This window comes from Delphinapterus leucas, chromosome 5 (genome assembly GCF_059928025.1).
Source record: "Delphinapterus leucas isolate spDelLeu-1000000601 "Yukka" chromosome 5, BTC_Dleu_Yukka2, whole genome shotgun sequence".
Lineage (NCBI taxonomy): Eukaryota > Metazoa > Chordata > Mammalia > Artiodactyla > Monodontidae > Delphinapterus > Delphinapterus leucas.
The window spans coordinates 20,563,906-20,590,517 of NC_143133.1; the positions used below are offsets into that span (position 1 = coordinate 20,563,906).

The 26,612-nt window shown below is 42.0% G+C and overlaps 1 protein-coding gene across 1 annotated transcript in view; it reads left to right on the top strand.

The window, feature by feature from the left end:
* The first annotated feature begins 520 nt into the window (after positions 1-520).
* PRDM5 (PR/SET domain 5) overlaps positions 521-26,612 on the top strand; it is a 225,177-nt gene continuing 199,085 nt past the window's right edge. The window contains 2 exon segments of the mRNA XM_089911548.1: positions 521-794; positions 18,823-18,906. Coding sequence (XP_089767674.1) covers positions 702-794; positions 18,823-18,906 — 177 coding nt within the window. The 5' untranslated portion in view covers positions 521-701.

Below are 26,612 nucleotides of genomic sequence, written 5' to 3' on the forward strand. Positions count from 1 at the left end.
CCCCTATGTGTTCAAACCTCTGAAACAAGCATGAAATAAACCAAAGATGCATAACTCAGATGTAAAAGGACTAAAATTTCCTAGACCCTGGGGATTGCTCTCAGTAGTTAGGCAGTAAGTATGCCTTCGGTCTAGAACTTCTAAAGTTGTTTTGGAGGATGGCCCCAGCTCGGTCAAGGCCCATTTCGTTTTGCATCTGAAGAGTGCAAAATTCGCCGACTGGGAGTACCAGCTCAGAGGCTCAAAACCCAGAGCTGGTCAAGAGCGGGTCCGCACGCGGCTGCGCGGGGCGCACGGTGCGGGCGGGTCGCTTCGGCTCCCCGGCCTCCGGGTTCGAAGCTCCGGGGTCAGCCCTGCCCCGGGCTCCACGCCCGGGAACGGGTCCGAGCCGCTAACTTCGGGCCAATCAGCGCGCGGCGTCCCCGCGCCCGCAGCGCCCGGGCCCGCGCCCCCCACGCCCCCGCGCCAGCAATGGCAGCTGCGGCCTCGGCGGCTCCGGGCCGAGCTATACCCGGGACGAGGAGGGGCTGAGCCGCGGGGGATCCTGGAATCGGCGGGGAGGTGGGGATTCTGGGAGGAAAACTCCATTTCCTCCTTCCCCGCCGGCCTCTCCCCTCCACCCCGGCACCCCAAATTTCCATGTGTCGTCTCCCGGGCGCAGACCGCCGGTGTTAAGCGAGGCGGCGGCCGCGGCTGGGAAAATGCTGGGCATGTACGTGCCGGACAGGTTCTCCCTGAAGTCCTCCCGGGTTCAGGACGGGATGGGGCTCTACACGGCCCGCAGAGTAAGAAAGGTGGGTGACCCAGCGGCGGCCTGCGCGCCTCTGCTCCCGCCGCGCGCCCTGCGCCTCCCAGGCTCGCTCCTCCGCCGGGCCGGGGGCTCCGCGGGCTTCACTCGCGTCGTCCCTCGCCGGGCCGGCCGGGAGCCCCGCGGGGAGGCTAGGGCAGCGGGGGTGGCCTTCGCCCGCCGCGCCTCGCGAGCGGGCAGCGCCACGTAGGTGTCGGCGGGGCGCGCTCTGTAGCCGGCCGGTCCAGAGGCGGAACTGCCGCCGGCCGCCCTGCGGCAAGATGTCTTTCCTCCCCGGCAGGAAGTGAGTCGGGATGGAGCCTCCCTCTTCGTCGGCTCCGGGAGTGGGCAGAGGCACGCGTGGGCGGGTGTCTTCCCAGGCGCGCACGAGCTCCATCGCCGCCTTTCTTCCTATTGGGAATGCCTCACTTTCCCTGTGGGGATTGCGGGGAGCTGCCCAGAGCGCAGCTCAACGCAGGCCTTAGTATGTCATTCAGACACCCCGCAGTTCTTTCCTTCCTTCCAAAATGTGTAATGTGAATCCTGGGAGGTGCCAGCTAGATAATGCATGAATCGTTGAACTTTTTTCTCAGCTTTTATGGATTTTCCTCGGATCTTTCCTTCCAGAGATTTAGAGACACGTGAGTAGGACCAGCACATGGCAGTGGCCCTAAGGGAACGGCCTGGGAATGTTGGATGTTGAAAGCAAAAGCCTAGGAGGAGAGATTACTGGACAATACCAAGTCTTTGGATTTGATGAGACCTGTGTTATAGCCGTTTCAAAGGATGTGTGAAATCAGAAATCACGGAGGCAGTGGTGAAATGCCCAGGGTCATGAGAGCCAGCGTTTACTGAGCAGATACTAGGGCCCATGCTTGCTGCGTTACCTCTGTTAGTAACTTCACTGGCACAGCACTCCCGTGAGAATAGTCTTAATCCTCTTGTAGGAGAGGAGAAAGCAGAAGTACTTGGAGGTTAAATTTCCTGCTGAGTTAGTGAGTTAGGCTTCAGACCCATCGCTTCTTAGTCCAAAGCTCATGTCCTTCCCAGATCTGTTTCTGCCAGCTTCCCAGCACCCCTCACCCCCACTGTGTAGGGGTGAGGTTTGGGCAGGAGCAGACTTGTTCAGTTAAGGTGGGCTAACAAGAGGTTCACAAGATGCACCGGAGACACCAGGATGCCTTTCATCTGAGTATGAGTCTTTCCCCACCCCCTCACCTAAGGAGCAGGTGAAGAAAGGTGCACAGGTGCTTCAGAAGGCCTTCATTGACAGCAGGGTCTGTAAGTATCTCCCAGGGTAAAACTGGAAACAATAAACCCCGTATTTACTCCTTCAAATGGGAGTTTGGGAGAATGCGCAAAGGAGAAAAGCAGGTGTAAACACTTGATCTGAATAGATGTTTTTGCCAAAAGGGTAAATGTTAAATTCAACGTTCTTTCAAAGCAGAAGTTGAGATTCTGCTTTTAATTTTCTCACAAGCTATGAAAATTCCCAAATGGATTTTTCTTGAAGGTCTCAGGACTAAATATAAGTACTTAAAAGTTAAACACAGTTCTTAAACATTACTTTGTTTTATGTTTTTAATAGTAATATAGTAAAAATGGTACAAATATTAGAATTATTAAGTTATCCTTATTTTTTGCCTTATATTATTTAGGTTTTTAGAAACAGCTGGCCGATGTATGTTCTTTTGATATTTTTATTAATTCCACATTCTTTTTACATGAAATAAGTTACTTGGAAGTTTTAAATTATTTTGGGGTGTAGAATGAACAGCTTCCAAAATCATATATTATTGCATTTTATCATTGCAGTACTTACAGATACTTATCGTTTCCTGGTTTGTGTAACTTCAACACGTAAAAGGCATGGTTTCATCCAGGTCACATCTAGAATGCTTACCTATAGTTCAAGTGAATATGCAGATTTTGCAATAAATCCAAATGACATACTATTGGTGATATAGGTTAGTGGTGATCACAAGATAATCATAAGGTCATTGATCATTGACAGGTTCATTGATGCCAGAACTGACCTTGAAGTAGGCTTCAGCTCCTTTGCCTTCCAGAAGCTGAGGACAAAGCTGAAGCTGATTTTAGCTATTCCAGCAGAGTTTAGCTGTACTGTAAAGCTAATATGAATATCAGTGCATCCCTTACCAGTTTGCATATAGTTTCTCGATGCTTAAATAGTTTTGAAGTTACCTTGTACTAGCTTTAACTCTGGCCATTAATCAGAGGGTCTGCGAAAAAGTATTTCAGCAGCTCTATTAAGGACCTTACTTAAAAGTTTTTATGTTCTCTATTCTAAACAAATTTGGGAATGTATCACAGAAGTTTTATCGCACTTTTATAACGCGTATGCTTGTATAACAATTCTGTTTTTCAAAAACAGTTGGAATTCACGTCATCTGTTGATTTCAGTTCAGAGAATCTAATCCAGAGCTGTACTGAGGTTGGGGGATTTTGCTAGACCCTCTACCCCCACTACATTCACCATATTGATTGGGGATTCCCTTACCAATGGGATCCCTAATCCCATTCTAGACCCACCCCTTTTTGTGTGGAGTCTCCTAGAGTGGAGTCCCTGCAGCAGAGTCACCTAATTCCCTGGCTCCACCTTAGTCCCACTCGGTGTTTCCTTGGCAGTTGTCCTTTTTTGTAGGCCTGGTGCCGCTGCTGCTTTTTTTTTTTTTTTCCTTGTATAAAATCTACAAAATGACAAGAAGAAGAAATGGGAAAGACTTCTTTTTCTTTTCTTGCCATTATGGAAAGTCCTTTCCTTTTCTTGCCATTATGGAAATTTAGAGATTGCACGAAGAGAGGGTCATCTGGTAGATATTTCTGTGTGAGCCATTATTCTTGGAGAAAGAATGGATGAGAGTCTGTTGGAAAGCCCTAGAGTAGGAAAAGGAGGCCTGAGTTCATTCACATTTATATGCATTGCAATTTGCTAAGGATAAGATAAAAAATAATACAAAATAGTAGATTTAACACTTTAGCACGCCAGACCCTGTTTTAAGTGCTTGCCATGTGTTATCTCATGAGCACAGTTTAATGTTGTAAAAAAGATGTGGAATTCTAGGTTACTGTGCAGATTAAAATTAATGTTAGGTACTCAAAGCTAATATAGGAAGTACACATACGATGAAAATGTATGTAAACATCTCACTACATTACATTTTTTTATATCATGACCATATTTTTCATTGCCGGCTTATATGATTAACGAGGCGGTGGTGTGTTTGACATTGTGTTTGAACTCGGAAAGTGGAGAGGTAAACCATAAGATTTCTTTGAGCTCTCAGATTCTGTGATTTTATGGAAAGGGTTAAGGTGGCAGATATACCACTACCACTCTTCGTTTCCTTGAGGTTTGTTGTAGGCTGTTGGTTTTTCTTTCCCTCTGACTTTTAGTCTTTCAGGTGTGGCAGTACCGTGCTAGGCCTTGGGGATACAGACGGGTGCAAAACAGACAAGGTCTTTGTCCACGTGGAGCTTGTGTTCTTGTGTGGGGAGGGACGTAGCAAACATGTAAAGGAAGGGAAGATTTCCGAGACAGTTGCAGCATGTGTTAAGTGAAAGAAAGAAACGGGGTGAGGCATTAGAGAGTGAATGGAGGTGGAGCCTCCTGGTGGAGCATTGATGAGGCTCAGGTCCCTTGATACACACCAGCCACAGTGAATTGACCCCACTGGGGTAGCTCAGTTCCTGGCTTCCTTCCCTCTCATCCCTGTGCCTTTTTGCCTTAGGGACTCCTGAGTGGCATCCTGTGCCCTTGAACCCTAGGGCAGTCTCCCACTACACTTTGCTCTTCTCTTGAACAAATGCAGGTTCCTAGTTCAAACTTGCCAAATACCCTAGGATCTTATCCACAGCTTCTTTTCAGGACACAACTTATTGGCAGCATGGAGGCATTAGTTTCCTATTGCTGATTCCAAACTATCACACAGTTAGTGGCTTAAAACAATACAGATTTGGGCTTCCCTGGTGGTGCAGTGGTTGAGAGTCTGCCTGCCGATGCAGGGGACACGGGTTCGTGCCCCGGTCCGGGAACATCCCACATGCTGCGGAGCGGCTGGGCCCGTGAGCCATGGCCGCTGAGCCTGCGCATCCGGAGCCTGTGCTCTGCAACGGGAGAAGCCACAGCAGTGAGAGGCCCGCGTACCACACACACAAAAAAACAACAAACAAGAAAAAAAACAAAAAAGAAAGACAACAACAATACAGATTTATTATTTTATGGCTCTGGAGAATATAAATCTAAGATGGGTAGGCAGGGCTGGTTCCTTCAGGAGGCTCTAAAGAGAGTTTAGTTTCTTGGCTTATAGTTTTCTAGAGGCTGACCACGTTCCCTGGCTCATGACCCCACATCAGTCTGACCTCAGCTTTTGTCATCACATCTCCTTCTCTGACTGCGACCCTCCTGCTTCCTCTTACAAGGTCCCTTGTGATTAGATTGGGTCCACCCAGATAATGCAGAGTAATCTCCCCAGCTCAAGGTCCCTAATGTAATCCCATCTGCAGAGTCCCTTTTACCATGTAAGGTAACATACAGATTCTAGGGGTTAGGATGTAAACGTTTTCCGTGGGCCATTATACATCCTACCACAGCTCCAAAGTATAATTCTTCCTTGTCTACATTACGTGGAACATTTTACAGTGCATCCTTCCTCACATACTGGTCCCAATAAAATGTACGCATTGCAGATCTACCATGTTGATGACTCTTCTGCCTTGTTTTCAGTGTTGATTCTAGCAGAGGTCAACAAGGTTGGCATTCATGCAGTAAAGCCTGGGTGAGTGGTTCCCTTATAAAGAGGAAGAGAAAATATGTACATGAGAAGTAGAATAGGAAATAATAGATTCTGATGGTGTTCGGAATGATGGTGTTTAAAAGAACTTCAGAGGGAATCCAGCTTGCACCTTCTCATCTTCAGATGGTGACACTGAAGCCCAGAGAAGCTTTGCTGGGAACCTTGCTGCTCACAGCTGTATTGCAAGCTCCTCTTCCTTCCACAGCACCATCTCCCTCTCCCTCTCCTTCACACCAAGGCAGGCACCTTGGTTCTCTTTGAGGGATTTGTAGCAAAGACATTTGATGAGGTAAAATCCCAAGAGAAAAATAACTGAAATAAGGGTTTGAATCTGAGTTCGTGAAAATACAAGAAGCTAAAAAAATGAGGCAAGTTGTATAGGGTTAGAAAAACATATGGGAAAGAGAAAACCCCAAAAGAAAAGTAAGTAAAAGCATAGAGGAAGAATCACCATGCATAAATTTTAATGCAAGAAGACTAGATTTTGTGGAAGAAGGTGTTTTGTTGATCCACTCAGAAGGTGACTCTCCTGAAGAAATAATGGGTCTTTATACTCTGGCTAAAATTCTGCCAGTAGATGTTTGTTTACAGTTCCTGGTGGCTGGTGATAGCTAATCTGGAAACATAATCAGAGGGAAAGTAATCACCATCGATGCCTGCCATATGTGCTATCTCTTTTCTATGTTCACACATTTACACTCTACAAGAGTGACTCAATGCAGCTTTGTATTTCCTGGTGTTATTACAGATTCAGATTTTGTTTTTTGTGTGTGATTATAACAGCTACAGTTAATTCTTTCAACAAATATTTATTGAGCAATTGCAGTTGTTAGGCACTGGGCTAGTTGCTAGTGACAGAATAGTTACTGGATGTGTTACACAGTTTGTATTTAAGCCCTACAACAAGTCTGCGAGGTGGCCGTTGTTGTCCTTGTTTTATAGATGAGGACACTGTGAAGAAGGTTCTGTCACAAGGGGATTAGTCAGAATTGGAACTCAGATTCTTCCGTACATCCCTTTCACTTAAAAAAGAAAACCAAAAATTATTTTTCAATATACTGATAAAATGTTCCATCCATGCTCATTTCCATGAGTACAGACGCATACCTATTCACACACTTAAAAAGTTATTTTACAAAAAGGAGAAAAGAGTGTCATTCAGCAGTATCTCGTAGAAATCCCTCTAGGTAATCTGCTTTGGCTCTAATTTGTTATTTTTAATAACAGCATATTCTATGCGGAGGATATGACATTATTTTCATTTCTTTGGGTCTTGTTTTACACAGTTATTAAGTAAATGTTTATTACCAAGATTGGTACCAGCTGTTTGGAATACAGTAGTGAACAAAATAGAAATTCTGGTTCTTGCAGAGCTTGCATTTTCGTGAGAGGAGAAGAAAATTAACAAGGAATGATTAGAAAAGTCTTATACTGTGTTAAAATGTGATAAGTGCTGTAGAAAAGAAAAAGTAGAGCTGGGTGTTGTTGACTTGGCAGACTGTGTGCGTTTGTGGGAGGTTGTTTTCCTACATAGGTGGTTGATCCAGTTAATCCTCACTAGCCGGGAAATTTGGGCAATGACTTAAAGGATGGGAGGAAAGTAGCCAAACATTTCTAGGGCAGGAACATTCTAGGCAGTAGTTAGAGTAAAGGCCCTAAGATGGGCGTTTGCCTGTTGTGTTCCAGGAGTAAGGAGGCTGGTGAGGCTGGAATGGACTTACCGAGGGGCTGAGTACTAGGGGAGGAGGTCAGAGAGATAGTGAAGAGAAGGGTACCAGGCCTACATTTCTTAGGGCCTTTTGGGGCATTGTGAAGCCATTGGCTTTACTTTGAGTGAAATGGGGAGCCACTGCTGGGTTTTGAGCAGAGGAGTTACATGATCTGACTTGAGTTTATCAGGATCACCCTGATTGCTGTGTGGAGAATAGTTGACCAGAGGGTGAATGTGTAAACTGGGAGACTTATTAGGATTCTTTTGCAGTAATCCACGTGAGAGGTGATGGTGTCTTAGACCAAGATAGTGGCAGTGTTGGAAGTGTAGTTTGAAGATAGAATATGCTGATGAGGTAAGTGGAAGAAAGGGAAGATGATTCCAAGGGTTTTAGCCTGAGAAATTGGGAGGATTGGTTTGTCAGCCAGCAGCTGAGATAGGGGAAGATTTTGGTGCAACAGGTTTAAATGGGGAAGATCTGCAGTTTGGTTTAAGGCATGTTGATTTTGACAAGTCTGTTAGACAACAGATATCAAAAAGGCAGTGAGATATAGTTGTTATACCGGCAATTCCTCCTTCCCATCCTTTATGCCATCATTTTCATCGATTTTGTGTGTTATAAACCTTATAGTACATTTTTACTATTTGCCCTTTATACTATCAGTTATCTTCTAGAACAATTAAAAAATAAGGCAAATTGTGTTCTTTACCTTTATTTCCATTTCTGGAGCTCTTCATTTCTCTGTTTTGAGTTACATTTCTGTCTGCTATCATATTCTTTGAGCAGTTCTTGTATCACAAGTTTGCTGGCAGTGAATTTTCTCAGCTTTTGTTTTTCTAAATAAAGTATTTTGCTTTATTGTTTGAAAGATATCTTCTCTAGGTTGACAGGTTTTTTTTTTCTCATTACATTGAAGATATCACTTGTTCGTTTTTTTTAGTTTACAAAGTTTCTGACAAGAAGTCTGCTGTAAGTTACATTCTTCACGCATAATCTTTTTTCCTCTACTTTCAAGGTTTTTCTCGTTTTCTTTGCATTTTAACAGTTTGAATATGATGTCTTTAAAATTTTTTTTTAAACTTGCTTTTTTATTTTATATGTGGTTTGATGTCTTTTATCATTTTTGGAAAATCCTTAGCCATTTTCTCCTCAAATATTACTTCTGGCATAAGCTTTCTCTCTTCTGGGACTCCAATTACATGTATGTTAGACCAGTTGATGTGATATTGTCTCACAGCTCTTACATTCTTTGTTCTGCTTTCTTTCTCTTTTTTTTCTTTTCCCACTTTGTGTTTGTTTAGGTAATTTCTGTTGCCTTCAAGTTTACTGCTGCTTTTCTCAGCTGTGTTAAGTTACCTGGTGAGTCTGTCAAAGGAATTCATTTTTGAAACCATGATTTTTCTATCTAGCATTTTCACTGGATTCTCTCTTATAGGTTCCATGTCTTAGCTGATATTTCCCCTATGTTCTTGCATGTTATCTGCCTTTTCTAGTACATTTAACAAATTAACCATAGTTATTGTTAAAGTCCTTGTCTGATAGTTCTAATGTCTGTGTCATTTCTGCATCTGATTCTGCTGATTGCTCTGTTTCTTCAGAATTTGCTGTTTTTTCCCTTGTTTCCTTGTATGTTTTTATTTTTGTACTTTTGACTGAATGCCAGTGTCAGGTGTGAAACAATCAGAGTGCGGTAAATAGTATTTATGTTTGGAAATATGCACGTGTTTTATTTTGTCATCCTGTTTAGTGTGGGAGTTTGGGTCAACCTAGTTAGGAGATAAGGTGGGTTTGCATTATGTTGTTGTTTTTGTTACTTTCAGTGCACCCCAGGCTTCAGATTCTTCTAGAGTTGCCTTGTGATTAGGGTGGTGGCCGGGGTGCTCCAGGTTTTTCTCAGTGTCTCTATTCTACTCTCAGCTTTCTCCTGTCCCTGAGTGCCTGCATCATAGTGGGATTCTCTCACCAAGTTGCCACGCTCTTGTCCTTCCCCCACAGTAGACCGCTGTGTTATTTGAGGTCTGTGTTCTCTCTGTTCTCTGTCTTGGTCCAGCTTCACTCTTATCTGGGGTTTATCAGCCTGAGCTCTGGGAGTTGAGTTTCCATAGCATTCCTACCTCTCTTTCCCGTAGGAGCCAAACTTGTGTCTTGTATCAGTGATTGGTTTTTTTGTGGGAGAGTGTTTCCTGTCCCTCACCCAATGGTAAGAATCCTTTGAGGTTGTGGTATAAATTCCTGAGCCTGTACTGCTTCCTTCAGCAGCAGTTGATCTTTATTTGTATCCTGGAGATGACAGAGTTTGCTACGTTCTTGTAGTAGCTAAAGGCTTCTCCTAATATGAGAGAAAGATAAGGGCAGGGGGTATGGGGTGTTGTGCATTCTTGCAGCGGCAGCTGTTCTCCTTCTGCACCGCTGAAGGAGTCTCTCTGTCCTTCTTTCTGTCCCCCAATCTTTCTTATATGGGGAGGCGCTTGGAAAAGAGTCTGTAAGTGTGTGTGAACTCCCCTTGGGTCTGGGACTTCCGGTGGTTCTATACAGTCAAGCTGTCTCACATGCATTCTTTAGCAAACTATTAAAATGTTAATTGATTTCTTACTCGCTTGTGTGGTGGCCAGCAGCTCCTTCTGTGATCTGCCATAGGTAAGCCAGTGCACTCTTCAAGAAAAGTTATGATTTTATAGTTTATCAGACTTTCTTAATATTAGGGTAGGAGTGGTAGTCTTTCTAAATCTTTGATGGATATTGAACTTTGAAAGTTTTAAGATTAATGGCATTTTCTGTATATTTTTATTTATTATTTTTTATTACTTAACCTATCTGTCCAATTTTGAAAGGTATTTTAAAATCTCCCTCTAGTTCTTCTTGCGTTTTTAAGATTTCTATGCTACTGGTTTCTCACTGTTCCATGTTCTTCATAAATATGCTTTATATCATTACATAACGTTATGCTTTATTCTGTTTAGTGCATTCAGCTGTTAATTTAACCTTGTCTGGTACACTATTGCCTTTCTTTTCTTTGCTTTTATCTGTATATCTTTGTCTACTCATTTTAATTTACTGTTTATCATTTTGTTTTATCTTTTTGTAATCATGTTAGCTAGGTGATATTTCATAATGCAGTATTACAATCTCATTTAATAAGAGAATTTAGCCTTTTCATATGTAGTGTAATGACTGATATAATTGATTTTTATTCTTGTCATCTTTACACTCATTACTTATTTTATATTGTTATAACTTATTTTGAATTTTCCTTATTTTTGCTGTCTGTTCAAGTCACTGTTCATTCTTTTCCCCCCTCTTGTTAATTTATTAGTTCTACTCTTCTTTTTCTTTAGTGATTTACTACTTCTTCCCCTCTTTCATAATCATATGCACATGATTTTTTTATTTGATAGCTAGAGCGTCAACCATTTTCTCCACAAAAAATATGATTTCTTCCACAAGATGTTTATTTCTCTATTAGTTCCCTCTTCTCCTTTCTTCCTGCCACCACTCAGCGCTCCCCCCAACCTCTGCCTGCCCTGCAACTTTGGGGATGCTTTTATCTTCCTGCCTTTCTTCCCCCCAGATTCCTAAGTTTTGATGAAATGGTGTGTTACTTAATAGAATTTCTTTTAAAAGTATATCCCTTGTTTCAAGAGTTGTTATTTTTTTATTTTATTTTTTTTTTTTGCGGTACGCGGGCCTCTCACTGATGTGGCCTCTCCCATTGCGGAGCACAGGCTCTGGACGCGCAGGCTCAGCGGCCATGGCTCACGGGCCCAGCCACTCCGCGGCATGTGGCATCTTCCCGGATGGGAGCACGAACCTGTGTCCCCTGCATCGGCAGGCGGACTCTCAGCCACTGTGCCACCAGGGAGGCCCCAAGAGTTGTTATTTAACTTGTATATTCTGCATACCCAGGTGTGTATATACACCAGCTATTCATTTTCTTCTAATTTTTGTCCTTTGTTCTGGTTAATTTGTTTAGTTAGAGACTTTTTATGGTTCTTTTTCTCATTAAATCATGTGGATAATATTCTCTCTGAATCTGTGTATATCATCAAGTAGCTCTCCTTCCCATCTAACTGTAAAGGATTTCCTGACTGGGTAAGTGATTCTCAGGTTGTTGTATTTCTCTTTCAATTTATTCTCTAAAAATATTTAACTAGGAAATTATGTTTTTTTCACTTTTAAAAGGTTTTTTTTTTGAGTGCTGTACTTGAATCTCCTTAAATTCTCGTATATAATTGACATATTCCAATTAATTAATTAATTAATTTTTTTTTTTTGCCACACTGCATGGCCTGTGGGATTTTAGTTCCCCAACCAGGGATTGAACCTGGGCCCTCGGCAGTGAGAGCACAGAGTCCTAACCAATGGACCGCCAGGGAATTCCCGACATAATTCCTTTTAATTAAAGTACTCTGTCTCCTACAGATGTTCTGTTTTACAGAGTATGGATATTATTTTTCTGCTTGGTCTCCTTCATAGGCAGCTGGGCCCCCTTTTACAGGCAACTTGCCTTGGTTGTTTTATCGAAGCTCAAGACTGGTTATTGAAGAACACTCTGTGGTATCAGTCCTTCCCCGTAGGCAAAGGGGTCTCTATTATCATGGGCCTGCAGTGACAGATAGACTGTCAATTCCCTGTTGGCTTTCTGGTCTGCTTGCACTTTCCTGGGCGGCAAGGATGGGAAGGACTGTGGGCTATGGCCCCAGCCTTCTCTGCCTTTCAGGTTCTTCTCAGGATCCCCTAGTTGACCGTCCTCAGCACTCTTCTGCTGTTTTTCAGTTAATTACTCAGCCCACTTTAGAGAATGCCTCACACCAGTTCTGTGCCAGAACCTAAGGCTTCACTTATACACAGTTACCCATACATGCTAGTAGAAGTCGTTTTGCTCAAGAGAAGGAAGTGGCTTAGAGTTGGGGTTAAAGGAAAAGGTGCTGCATTCAGGTCACCATATTCCAGAATCACTTCTCCTTCACAACTCTCCTGCATTTCCCATTTCATATTCATATTATAACTGATGAATTTCATAAAGAATAATTCTGCTATATCCTGGGCACTAGTGCATTTCTTTTGCCTGATATTTGCTGTATCAGCTCAGAGTAACAGAGGCTACTGTAGTAACCTAAAGCTTGGGGGTTATGTTCTCTCTGTAACAAGGTGGGCATTTGCTGCTATCAGTTCAGTGGCTCAAAATGTCAGGGTGGAAGTCTTTGCAGTTCTCTCGGCCTCAAAATGGCTCCTTTAGCCCCAGCTATCATGCTTTGATTCTAGGTGAGGAGAAAGAGGAAGTAACCAAGGCATTAGGGTGTACCTCCAGACTTAGCTCTCATTTAAGAGCTTTTGTAGGAAGTTCATACAGTGATTTCTGCTTCCATGTTGTTAGCTGTCTTCTCTGTCTAAATGGGGAACTGGTAATGTCATTTTTCTACCTGGATACATTAGTACCTGCAACAAGGTCAGCATTCTAGTACTAAGGAGGATGGATATAGGGAAGCAACTTGTCTCTACCTGGGCAGTCTTAGTAGGGAAAGAAGATTGGATATTTTTGGAAATGTACTTTATTGATGGCCTACTTGTATTGCAAGAGCACACACAAGCATAGTACCTTAGCACTGAAATATAATTATGTTCTAAGTGAGGACTCTAGACTCCTTCTGTGAAAAACATCATTATTTTACATATAAATGATTCAACTGCAGATTGATTCACTTGAATATAACTTATTTCATCTATATGTATATATTTTTTATTTGCTGAACAATGTCAAAGTAAATTATAGATATTATGACAATCCATTCCTCCATATTTTAGCATAAGGACATTTTCTTAAGTAGCCATACTGTCATTTTAACATCCAACAAAAATACTAGTGATTTCCTAATGTCTTTTAATTCCAGCTCATATTCAAATTACTCCACGTGCCTCCAGAACGTTTTTATAGCTGTTTATTTTCGAACCAGGATCCTCAAGGACCACCTATTATACTTGGTTATGTCTATTAGATCTCTCTTTAACAGTTTCCCTGTTTCCATACCGTTTTTAAAAAAATAACAGTTACTTTCTGAAGAGATCAAGCTAATTGTTTGTGGTGTATCTCACAATCTGGATTTATCTGATGGTTTTCCAAGGCACATTATTTAATGTTCCTCTACCTTATGTATTTCTTGTCATCTGAAGAGTTAGATAGAGATTATTTTACTTTTTTTTTTCTTGAAACACACTGACATTGTGTGTTAAGCGCTTCTCTCTACCCTCTGGGTACTCTTTATGTTGCAGAAGATAGTACAGTTTTGGCAGTGGGAGACAGGAGGGAACATAGGAAGCCTCCCCCTCCCTCTCTCAATGTGTTTTATCCATGTGCGCTCTTCCTAGGTAGCAGGATCTCCCCAGGCGCTGGGTGAGAGGCAGGACAAGCGGGAAGAGTTCTGTGCATGTTCACTCGCCCTTTGGCCTCTGGAGGTGCCCGGAGAGTTTAGCAAACACTCCTGTCACTTCCCTATGGCAGACACTGGGGAATGAAGGGCTAGAATGATTTACTTCATACTGCGTTTTAGCAGAGGGCATATAATATCTGGTTTTTCCCTGAGTAATACCAGCACCGGGTTAACGTAACTTTTCCATTGTAAAGGTAATTTGTGCTTAACTGGTGACCTGTGAGCTGATAGTGTATGAATACCTCTTTTACTATCAGCCTTTCACCTGATGGTTTTAGCATCCATTGATAATCCTTCCCTGAATCACTTACATTATTAGGGCTTTCAAAATGGGGATTTCACTTGAATGTTCCTCCTTTATTTATAAGTTAGCATTCCTCTGTAAAGAAGAGCTGTCCTTCATCGTTTGCTGCTGTCTGCTTATCCCGAAGTAGCGTAATTGTTGAAAGATAGGACAAGATGCTTAGTTCTTTCTCTTTATTAATTTTAGTAAGCTGTTATGCCAGCAATGAGACATTTAAAAAATTCTTTTTTTTCCTCTCTCTAGCAATCATTGTGGCCTTAAGAATTTGTTAATGTCGGGAGCTTCCCTGGTGGTGCAGTGGTTGAGAGTCCGCCTGCCGATGCAGGGGACGCGGGTTCGTGCCCCGGTCCGGGAAGATCCCACATGCCGCGGAGCGGCTGGGCCCGTGAGCCATGGCCGCTGGGCCTGCGCATCCGGAGCCTGTGCTCCGCAACGGGAGAGGCCACAACAGTGAGAGACCCACACACCGGAAAAAAAAAAAAAAAAAAAGAATTTGCTAATGTGTTTCAATCAGTTATACTCTTGTTCTCTTTGATCCCCAAATTGTTCTAAATTTGGTCTGTGGAAGCTCTCTCTAATAGGATTTGAGAGCTGGAAGGAATCTTAGAAATCAGCTAATCCAAATTTCTCAGTTCTATAGGTGAGGAAACTGAAGCTCACAAGTTTGTGACATCCTAATGTGTCACAGATAATTAGTGGCAGAGCCAGGATAGGATCCAGATCCCTGGAGTGCTCAGGTAGTGCTTTTCCCATTATTCTAAGAGAGAGATCTGCAGTAACTCTTGGTTTCAAATTCCTGCTAATAATATTAATCAAAATGAGAGAAAATGGCCCACATGTTTGCAATCGTACATTTTTTATTAAAAGTTATTGTCTAGTCCAGTGGGTCCCAAATTGAATGGATGTTTATCTGCATTTTTTAGAAACAGCAAAGAAGCGCCACTGTAGGCTCAGCATTGGGCCAGTCTGAGAAGTGAGTTTGACTTGGACATTTGGTATCTACAGGTTGAATTTATCTTACAATCGCATTTTATTGGATCTGCGCAGAATTTTGAAAACTTGAAATTCATTGCCAATGTAGAATAGTAGTGATTTCACAAACAAATTTTTGAGTTGTCAGCCTCACTAAAATATTTGCAGGTATCTGGCAACATTGGGCTCCCCCTGTGATACAGCAACAGGCAGTTGGAGTTAAAAAGCTTTATAAAAGGGCATGCCCCTCCAACTCACCTCCTGGGCACTCCCTAATGCGTCCTTCCCGTGTTTGTTGTCTAATGTTGTGCTGCTTTCCTGCCTCACCTTGTAAGCATTTGAGATAGTGACTCTTCAGATTGTTAGAAGTGAAGAATTCTTGGAAGGTGTTTTGTAACGTAGTCACAGGTTGAAGGTAATAATAATGATGCTGACGCACATTAACAGCAAGAAAATGGTAGAGTTGATAGTTTTTCTGCTGCTAGTATGAGATCTTCAGCAGCTAAATCACAAAAAATAAAACCAATGATGATAGGAAGTCAACTAGAAATTTTTGAAATTTTCAAGAAGATAGTTTGAAACATTAGTTTCCTTCCTACCATTAATTAATGAACCTCACTTTAGGTGTTAAATATGCACATGTATATGTAATTTATATTGTAATGAATCCTATGAAAAATTTTAATTTTTATGGCTCAAAAATGGTCAGATACTGGCAATAGCATATGGTTCATCTAAAAGAAAAAAATTACCCATGGGTGAGTGCCCTAAATCTTCCTTTCATGGGTATGTTACTCGAGCAGGTTTGAAGCCTACGGAGGCAGCAGAGGCTTACTCTTAGGTTAGAAATATCATAGGAAGTGGTTAGTGAACAAAGCAGTGTATACATTAAAACTGTGATGATAAGAAAGTGCTGTTTGTATAGTAGAAATGACAGTGAACAGAGAGAGAAGGGGGTGGGTAGTAGGTGCTGGGATCTTTAGGGGAAGGCCTGGAGTGGGTCAAGTAATTGTAAAATCCTCATCAAAAACCAAATATAAATCGTTTTAATTATCTGCAGTGCTTCTTACCACAAGTGTATGGATAACTAAGTGTTGACTATTTATATTGTTGTAATCTTGCAGCCACAGAAACTCAAGTTCATTTGACCACATCATCCCAGTATACTCACTAGTTGTACTTTGAAGGCAATTTTACCAAATCGAGAAAGCCAAATATACTTAGAAATTTATCTCCTCCATCTGTGTTTTTATGTCAGTGTTTTTCAAATTGGATTGCAACCCATTGGTGAGTTGTGAAATTAACTTTATTGGTCAAAACGAGTATTTTTTCAAAAGTGAAGTAAAATAGAGTAGACGGTTTGGAATACATTGTACAGAGGAAGGGTAGTAGTATTTTTAAAAATTTATGTGTTAGTTTTATGTGTGTTTCCGTGTACACTTGACCTTTGAACAACATGGGGGTAAATGCACACAGAATTTATAGTTGGCCCTCCACATCTGTGGTTCTTCCACAGTGGTGCATTCAACCGACCAGGATGGTGTAATTAAGATACCTGCGTTTAAGTGGACCCAGACAGTTCAAACCATGTTGTCATCTGTATAGATGTGAAGATGGTAGGCTGAGATGCAAAATGTATTTCTTGGCTGAGGAAAAAAAAATTGAAAGCCATATTTATTATAGTTAGAGTTTATGATAGAGTGATTGCTCACTATTAATAGCAAGGCTTTAAACTCACAGTCCTGATTCTTGTTTTGAATTTTCAAAGCTGTAAGTCCTTAAATAATCTTCCTAGGCCTGCATACAAGCAGGCTTTTTTCCCCAAGCCCAGTGCATTTACTTGGGTTTCCATCCCTTTCTTTTCAGTCCTTTGAATGCTGCTGAATTGATTGATACAATTTTATATTTCCTCCAAATTTGTACTGCAAAGAGGAACTGACTGGCATGGGTAGATCTCTTGCATTGGAAAGCATGTACTCAGATGATTTCCTTCTGCAGTAGTCGGTAAAGGCTAAATACATGACAAAGTGGAGTGAAAGTTGGACTATATATGCATTAATACCAAATCCTTAAATGTATTACCAAAAACACACCTTAATGTTTGGTCTGTCTTCCAGGTTGCCCGAAATAGCCAGATAGTCTCCCTGTCTCTTTGGTGTGCTTGTTTTTGGTTTATTTAGGATTATCGTCTTGATTTCAGGGATCTCTGTAGCATTTTCTGCCTCCAAGTTAACATTAAACAGTAGGTCTTCAAAGCTTTGCCATTACTTGTGGCTTTTCAGAACCTCTTTTCTTTGTCTGTAACATGAGGGGCTAGTTGTAATTCCTGTAAGTTTTAACATTTGACTGTTGCCTGGAGTTGGGTTTTCTGTTGTTCATTAAGTCATTTATATGCCTTGAAACATTGTTTTGGTGGTTATTTTTCCCCCAACAATGTTCATCAAGATACCGTATGCTAACACATATATATGGAATCTAAGAAAAAAAGGTCATGAAGAACCTAGGGGTAAGATGGGAATAAAGACACAGACCTACTAGAGAATGGACTTGAGGATATGGGGAGGGGGAAGGGTAAGCTGGGACAAAGGGAGAGAGTGGCATGGACATATATACACTACCAAACGTAAAATAGATAGCTAGTGGGAAGCAGCCGCATAGCACAGGGAGATCAGCTCGGTGCTTTGTGACCACCTACAGGGGTGGGATAGGTAGGGTGGGAGGGAGGGAGACACGAGAGGGAGGAGATATGGGAACATATGTATATGTATAACTGATTCACTTTGTTATAAAGCAGAAACTAACACACCATTGTAAAGCAATTATACTCTAATAAAGATGTAAAAAAAAAAATTAAAAAAAAAAAAGTTTGTCCACCTCCCAACGAAGAGAAGGGTTCTTCTGTAGAATAGTCACAGGCAGGTTTGGAGGAGGCTCACAAGGGCATGCGTGACCCAGTACCCGCTCTGCACACACGTCTGTGGATCGTCTGCCTGGACAAGCGTGATCCCACCCTCTCTGTGTCTCCAGTCCTGCTTTGGTTGCCTTAGTTGTGAGAACAGTTTTGCTTACCCTTTCACCCTGCCTCACGGGTCCCTCCCTGCCGGGGCCACTCCTGGTGTCCGCCAGCAGCTCTCACCTGGGAACTTGTCCAAATGCAGCTCCACACATCCCACTCCCAGAGATTCTGATCTTAATAAGCACAGGATTCTGAATTTGTAATAAGCGACGCTGGTGACTCTCATGCTGGTGATTCAAGTACGCACTTTGAGAAGCCCTGGTTTATAGAGTGCCCCCTTGGTTGTTTGAAAGATTGGCAGGAGAATTTAAACTTTGTTTATGAACAGGCTTCCTCTGAGGATGGCAAGTCTACTTCTTTCTTGTTCATGATTGGGACGAATTTATGATTTTTATGGAAACCAGGTGGTTTTCTGCCTGGTGGGCTTGTCTCAAGTCAGGCAAGACTCAGGGCTTCTCATTTTAAGACCACTTGCCAGTGGCTGCAGAGGTTTGAAACATGTAAGTATAGTGTTCAAGCCTTGTCTGAATTTAAATGTTGAGCGATTTAACCCTTTCTTGTTAGCTCCTGTGTTGTGGATTTAGGCTCTTCGGCTAAAATAGATTAAGTTAGATTTTAAATATGTAAATATCTTGTGTTGGGTAAATTAATGTTTTAAATGCGTCTCAATCATTGGGCATAAGGCTTTGGAGAAAAAAATTTTTCCAGAAGAGAAATAATAGTTTATTTTAGTAACTTGATTATTGATTATTGTACTAATCCTTTTTCAATGTAATCATTACTACTCAGGGTGAAAAGTTTGGACCGTTTGCTGGAGAGAAGAGAATGCCTGAAGACTTGGACGAAAATATGGATTACAGGTTGATGTGGGAGGTGAGCATGTGATTGTTGTTTTAAATATTTAAAATATGTTTTTCTTTGTACTATTTAAGGCATGTATAAAGCTAAGTTAATAGATATTGATTCCAGTTGACAAAGCATTGAAATGTTTGAATTTTAAGGAAGCTGAATACCTTGAAAGTTTAGCATTAAAATACTGTTGAAATATCTAACTAGACAATTCTTCTGTAACTCTGAAGTTTATATACTTCATCATTAAAAAAGAAGTTATCCATGAACAAGGATGTTTGGATTTCAAAATAAGCACATTCTTTTTATGGATTTAGAATTTGATTTCTGTAACTGAAATTATACTTTAACTTTTATTTCCCAATTGCAGTGCTAATTGCCCAGAAACATTTCTTTTTTTTTTTAACACCTTTATTGGAGTATAATTGCTTTACAATGTTGTGTTAGTTGCTGCTGTACAACGTGAATCAGCTGTATGTATACATATATCCCCATATCCCCTCCCTCTTGCGTCTCCCTCCCACCCTCCCTATCCCACCCCTCTAGGTGGTCACAAAGCACTGAACTGATCTCCCACACAGAAACATTTCTGAGCTCTGTGTTGGAATGAAAATCCCAGCTTAAAATGTACCTTACCTTTAAAAACATATAGTTAAGAAGCTATGACACTGTAGATAGTCTTTTGCAATCTGAAGTCTCTTTGCTGCAGGAATTTGTATATGCAAATGTATATCTATATATTATGAGAATTTTCATCCTAGTTTATGCCAGTTGTTTTCATTACTGTTCTTTCATAATCTTTAGAAAAAGAAGGGCCCGAGGGATGGAAATAGAAAAGCAGAGGTGTAGATATTGTTGAACAAAAACTTGGAAAAGGAAACTTAGTCCCAAGAATTTTATTTGGTGGGTTCCATGAGGAGGGTGGGAGCTGAGATGGTATAGGTGGGCCTAAGGGAAGTAGGATCATAAAATCAGAAAGATAAAGAATACTGAAACAGAGAACTACACATAAAATGTCTCTGAATGTGCATTTATCGGTTAGGATCTCCAGAGAAACAGAACCAGTGGATGGGTGTGTGTGTGTGTGTGTGTGTGTGTGTGTGTGTGTGTGTGTGGGTGTGTGTGTGTGTGGGTGTGTGTGTGTGTGGGTGTGTGTGTTTTCAAGGAATTGGCTCACAGGATTGTGTGGGTGGCGGGTTGGAATCTGTAGGCTGGAAACTCAGAGAGGAGTTGATGATGCTTCAGTCTTGAGGCAGAACTGCTCAGGCAAACCTCAGTTTTTGCAGTTAAGGCCTTTGTTTGGATAAAGGCCACACACAGCTTTGACAGTAATCTCCTTTATTTGAAGTCAACTGATTGTAGATGTTACCCACGTCTATAAAACACCGTCACGGCAACACCTAGATTACTATTTGATTAAATAGCTGGGTACTGCCATCGAGCCAAATTGACACGTGAAACATATCATCATGTATTATCTGCAAGCAAAATACATTTTTAAGCATCACCACGTTGCTGAAACTGCTTGATGTAGGGAGTGGGGTTGCTTGACGTTCCTGAAAGATCTCTGACGTGCAGGTGATGGAAAATGGAAATTCATAATATAGTCTTCACTGCAGTTTAAGTGGAAAATGTTATTGATTTGCCTTATTTTAATATGCTGTTTTAATTGTTTATTTTTAGAAACCTGAAAATGTTTTTAACGGCTTTTACTATTTTTCTGTAAGATCTTAATTTTCTCAGCAGTTAATTTTTTTTTTTTTTTTACCGTGAAGGTTTTCAAAAGCCAAACATGTATGTGACAAAACAGATAACCTACATAAGTTGAAAATGATAAAAATAACAGTTTTTAAGGGGTTGTTGGTGACTCTTGACGTCTCTTCTGCTGTCTCCGAGGATTCTAGTGTAGCGTCAGGTTAGTGTCTTGCACGGCTGCTTATGACGCATTGCTAAGCAGGTGATGATTTTATAATTTTTATTTTGAAGAAAAGACTTGCGTGTAGGAAACTTAAAGAGGCTGACAGTGCTACCGTAGCTCATCCAGTTTTGCATTATGTATTCCTGTGGTTCTTTGATGTCTTTACATTATTATTTGTTTTTACATACCAGTGTACCTAGTCCTCTCACTTTACCACCCAAAGAGCTATTGATTTTATACATTTTATGTTCAGGTAATGTTACGTTCACATAATGATTGCCATTCTTTATTTTCTTTTACTTCTTATGTTATGCTTGTGTTTTGAATAAGTAATATTTGTACTTTTGACACAATTCGGAAGGGTATATTGATGAAGAGTCTCCTTGTCCCCTATAAGCCTGCTCTTTTCACCTGAGACCTTTGATCCCTTTAACCCCTTAGTTCATGCACCTTTTCCCTCCCTCCTGTAGTTCTTCCTTCTCTGAGTCTGGTCTTCAGGGTGGATTGTTGGCCAGTCTCTGCTCTGTCCAGTTTTGCTGCTGGGCAGGGCAGGAGAAGACACTCTCAGTGGTATATCTTCCTGGGGGAGCACTTGAAAAACAGTCAATACCTTTCCAACGGCAAAGATTTACCGCTTGCTGGCTTTAGTCCTGTTCCTTATTATGTTAAACTGGGAGAGCTGCTTCCCAGCCTTGAATTATATTCTTAAAGTCCCTTTTTATTATTTTAACTTTGGAGGTGCCAGGATTCAGAAGGTGCACAGAGAAAGGAGGTTGTCTGGTCTTACCACAGTCTTCTCCTCTTGGAAACTTTTGAGCCTTCTCAAAGGGAGATAACGAGCCTTCCCTCCTCTGTGGGTAAATTGGGACCGGTTAGTTAAGTCATTTCTAATATGCCCCATAGCTCCAGAGCGAACTACCTGCAGCTCTCAAATGTGTGGTCCTTCTCCTCAAGCCAGTGGTTACTATGTTTATGGTTATGGAACATAAGCCGGGTCCTGGGGGTAGTGTTTGGAAAACGATGCCTGCGAGAGAGCACATGGCATAGCTCTTTCTCAGTTTATATTTGCACTTGTGGTGCCAATAGTCCTGGTGGACAAGGCCAAGGGCCCCTAGGTGGCCATTTAACACCAAAGAACTTGGAGGTACCAGTGAGGATTGCACCTATTGGTGTGTGTGAGCCCCTGTTAGTTTGGGACGGGGTATAGAGGCACCTGAGGGTTTCATTGGGGAGCGCTATCATCGTCTGTTGCATCCTCCCCCGTCCCCCCAGAGGTGCAGCTTGGCGCTCACCGATGCCCACTGGTTCAGAGCATTAAACAGCACCTCAGCCTCGTTCTGTGTTGGCCACCAGGATTTGAGATTGGGGTCTGAAGAGACTCAGTCTCCTCTGTCCTTAAGCCTTCTTGATACTTCAGATTTTTACTTTTATTTTAAAATAAACTGCATTAGCAAAAGAATTCTGGATTTCTCAGGCCTCAGGCCAGTTATAGAGCTTGAGTTTGGAAACCACTGCTCCACTGTAAATGCTTCCCATTGATAATTTGATGGAACGTGCCCAGTTGTTTGTATCGTAGTCTATTCTTCCCTTAGTTAGAAGTCTTTTTGCGTATTTTCCCAGATGGTTTGGAGCTTGAGATACATTTCCTTGCACTGTCTACCTGCTCAGACTTGCTCTAAGACCAAAATCCGTTCACGTAATGTTGCTAAAGCTCTCAACAACCCTTTGTTTTTAAATCTCCAACATCTTCTCTTTCTATAATATTTTCTTCGGTATTTCAAACCACAGTTCAAATACCACTCTGCAGGCACTGGCTCTTATTCTAGCACATACCTTTACGTTTTGGTGCCTGTAGACTGCAGCACAGATCGTACATTTTCATCGCCACCTGCTCAGCCTATTATTCAAGTATTCCAAAGGGGCCATTGATGAATCCAGTGTTTTCTTGAACGCTCCAAATGGCTCTGCTCTGTTGGCAGTGCCTCTTTCCTTCTTTTCCCAGAGCATCCTCTTGCATTGTCTGCAAGAGGTTTTTGTGTGGAAACTGGCCTGGTAAGTTCTCAGAACTTGGCCTTTCTAGTTTCATGCTGTTGTGGTCAGAAAAGATGCTTGAGATAATTTCTATACTCTTAAATTTGTTGAGGCTTGTTTTGTGCCCAAGTACGTCATCAGTCCTAGAGAATGTTCCATGTGTACTTGAAAAGAATATGTATTCTGTTTCTTTTTGGATGTAATGTCATGAAAAAATTAGATCTAACTGTTCTGTTGTATCATTTAGGATCTCTGTTGCCTTATTAATTCTTTGTCCGGAAGCTCTGTCCATCTATGTGAGTGGGGTGTTAAAGTCTCCTACTATTATTGTATTCCTGTTGATTTCTTCCTGTACGTCTGTTAGTATTTGTTTTATGTATTTGGGTGCTGAGTGTAAAATCCTTTTATTGATCCCTTTATCATTATGTAGTGTCCTTCTTTATCTTTCTTTATGGCCTTTGTTTTAAAGGCTATTTTGTCTGATATGAGTATTGCTACCCCTGCTTTCTTGTTATTTCCGGTAGCATGAAATACCTTTTTCCCTCCCCTCGCTTTCAATCTGTGTGTGTCCTTTGCCCTAAAGTGGGTCTCTTGCAGGCAGCATATTGTGTAAGCTCTTGTTTTTTTAATCCACTTTTGTATATCTCTCTATCAAATATCTCTTGTAGTTTATCTTGTTCTTTTATCCAATCAAAAGACACAGAGTCTACCACTCTGTGTCTTTTGATTGGAGCATTTAGTCCATTGACATTTAGAGTAATTATTGATAGATATGTATTTATTGCCATTTTAAACCTTGTTTTCCTGTTGATTTTATATTTCTTCTTTGTCCCTTTCTTTTTCTCTTTGTTTTTCCTTTTGTGGTTTGATGATTTTCTTTTGTATTATACTTACGTTCTCTTCTTTTTGGTTTTTGTGAATCTATTTTATGTTTTTGATTTGTGGTTACCCTGTTTTTCAAGTATGTTTAACCCCTTCCTATCTCTACTTGCCTTAGACTGGTGGTCATATAGGCTCAAATATATTCTAGGGAAAAAAAAAAAGTCTACATTTTCTTACTCTCCTCCCCCACATTTATGATTTTGATGTCCTTTTTTACATCTTCACGTTCATCCTTTTGCTGTTCACTGTGGTTGTCATAACTTTCACAGAAATTTTTTAATTTCTTTTTTCTTTTTTAATCTGTGTACTAGCTTATTTAAGTGATTTACTTTGCAATTGTGATTTTCTCTTTCCTATAGATTCTTCTTCTCTGTTTAGAGAAGACCTTTCACCATTTCCTTTAGGATAGGTTTAGTATCGCTGTATTCTTTTCTTTATGTTATTTATTTTTAAAGAAATATTTACTATTTGGCTGTGCCAGGTCTTAGTTGCAGCACGCAGGATCTTCATTGCCTCGTGTGTGATCTTTGTTGTGGCACGCAGGATCTTTAGTTGCGGCACACGGGATCTTCACTGCGGCAGGTGGGATCTAGTTCCCTGACCAGGGATCAAACCCGGGCCCCCTGCATTGGGAGCGCGGAGTCTTAACCACTGGACCACCAGGGAAGTCCTGCTGTATTCTTTTGGTTTTTGCTTGTCTGAGAAATTCTTTATATCTCCTTCTATTCTAAATGATGATCTTACTGGGTAGAGTATCCTAGGTTGCAGATTTTTCTCTTTCAGGACTTTGACTGTATCTTGCCAGTCCATTCTGGCCTGCAGCACTTCTGTAGAGAAATCAGCTAATAGCCTTCTGGGGGTTCCTTTGTAACTAACTCTTTGTTTTTCTCTTGCTGCCTTTAGCGTCTTCTCTTTATCTTTAACCTTCATCATTTTTATTATAATATGTCTTGGTGTAGGTCTGTTTGGGTTTATCTTGTTTGGGACCCTCTGTGCTTCCTGTACCTGGATATCTGTTTCCTTCTTCAGGTTTGGGAAGTTTTCAGCCATAATTTCTTCCAATACATTTTTGATCCCCCTTTCTCTTTTTTCCCCTTCTGGATCCCTATTTTGCATAGATTGGCATACTTTATATTATCCCATAAGTCTCTTATATTGCTTTCTTTTTTTTTTTTTTTTTTTTTTTTAATTTGGCTTTCTGTCTGCTGTCCTGATTGGGTGATTTCTGTTATTCTATCTTCCAGGTCGCTTATTCATTCTTCGGCATTATTCATTCTGCTATTCATTGCATTTAGCTCTGTTTCCGTCTCTGCAAGTGACTTTTCTAATTTTTCTTGGTTCCTCTTTATAGTTTGTAGTTCCTTTTGCCAGAACTCTGCATTTCCGTGAATGGCCTTTCTTAATTCCTTCAGTATTTTCATTCTCTCCTTTTGGAAATCAGTGTCTATTAGACTGAAGAGGTCTGTTTCATTGTTTGTTCCTTCAGGGGAATTATCTTGGTCTTTTAACTGGGAGTGGTTCCTCTGTTTTTTCGTTTTACTTATATATTTCTCTTACTCTGTGAGTTTAGGAGGAACAGTTGTCTCCTGTGGTCCTGGAGGGCTGTTCATACGTCTGGGCGTCCCCGTGTAGCTTGTGTGGGTTAATATATTTGGCCCAAGGGCTGTTCTTAGTGTGAATGCCTGTCGCCTCTTTCCTCAGTGTGTGCTGGTTGATACCCCCTTGATGGGGGAGTGCAGACGCGCGGCTGATTTTCAGTCCGGGGCGGGGGGGAGGTGGGCAGGGGGTGGCGGTGGAGGCTCGGGCGTGTCCCTGGAGCACACGATGGGAGCCGAGGCGGCTCCCGGACACTCCTGGAGTCTGCGAGGGCGGTGGCGGGGGGGCTCGTAACCCTTCCTGGCATCTGGGTGGGCAGCAGTGGTGGCTCGCGACTGCCCCCGGAGCCCGTGTCGGCAGTGTCCTGCCCGCTGCGAGCATGTGCACGGGGAGAAAGGCTGCAGTCCGGGTTCATCCGCTCCTCTCCTGCACCCTCCAAACCATGGCGACTGGCCGATAAGGTGACCCAGGCTTTCTCCGCATAAACCCTTCGTTGCAGTCGCACTGGATTCCCCACCCCCGTGGCTGTTTCCACACAGCCATCCCCAGTCCTCTCCCCAGTTCTGATCTCCGAAGCCCGAGTTCCAGCACCCAGCCCTTGCCAGCACGTGTCAGGCTGGGGGGTGCAGGACTGCGGCACTGACCGTCTGTGCAGTTCTCCCTCTGCTCTAGCTGCCGCAAACTGGCTGCTGAAGTTCTCCTCCGAGGGTCTGATGCTCCCCTTCTGTCCCGGCCGATCTACCTGCCAGTGAGGGGGCTTCCCAAGGTGAAGGAACCTTTCCTCTTTCACAGCTCCCTCCCAAGGGTGCAGGTCCTGTCCTGATTCCTTTCTCGCTCTCTCTTTTTTTTTTTTTTTTCCTGCCCAGTTACACGGAGATTTTCTTGCCCTTTCAGTAGTCTGAGGTCTTCTGCCAGTGTTGAGTTAGATATTCTGTGGGAATTGTTCCACATGTAGACATATCTTTGATGTATTTGTGGGAGAAGTTGAGCTTCACGTCCTACTACACCACCATCTGGATCGCTGCCTATACTCTGCTTCTTGAATCTTTCCCTTTGTACCAGAAGTGTACAGAGTGGGTACTTGATACTCTGCTTCTTAAATCTTGGTCTTTGTGGCAGGAGTTGGGCCTGCAGAGGAGTTCCGAGTATATTTGTCCATCAGCCATCGGAGAATTGTGGCCTGACTCACAGGTTCAGTTTGCAGCATCTCAGAGAGCATGGGAGAGAGAGACAGGTCTGCAGTCTGCTGTGGAAGGCAGACCCTGAGTCTGATGGCGGGTCTGCTTACTGCACGGCAGGGGGC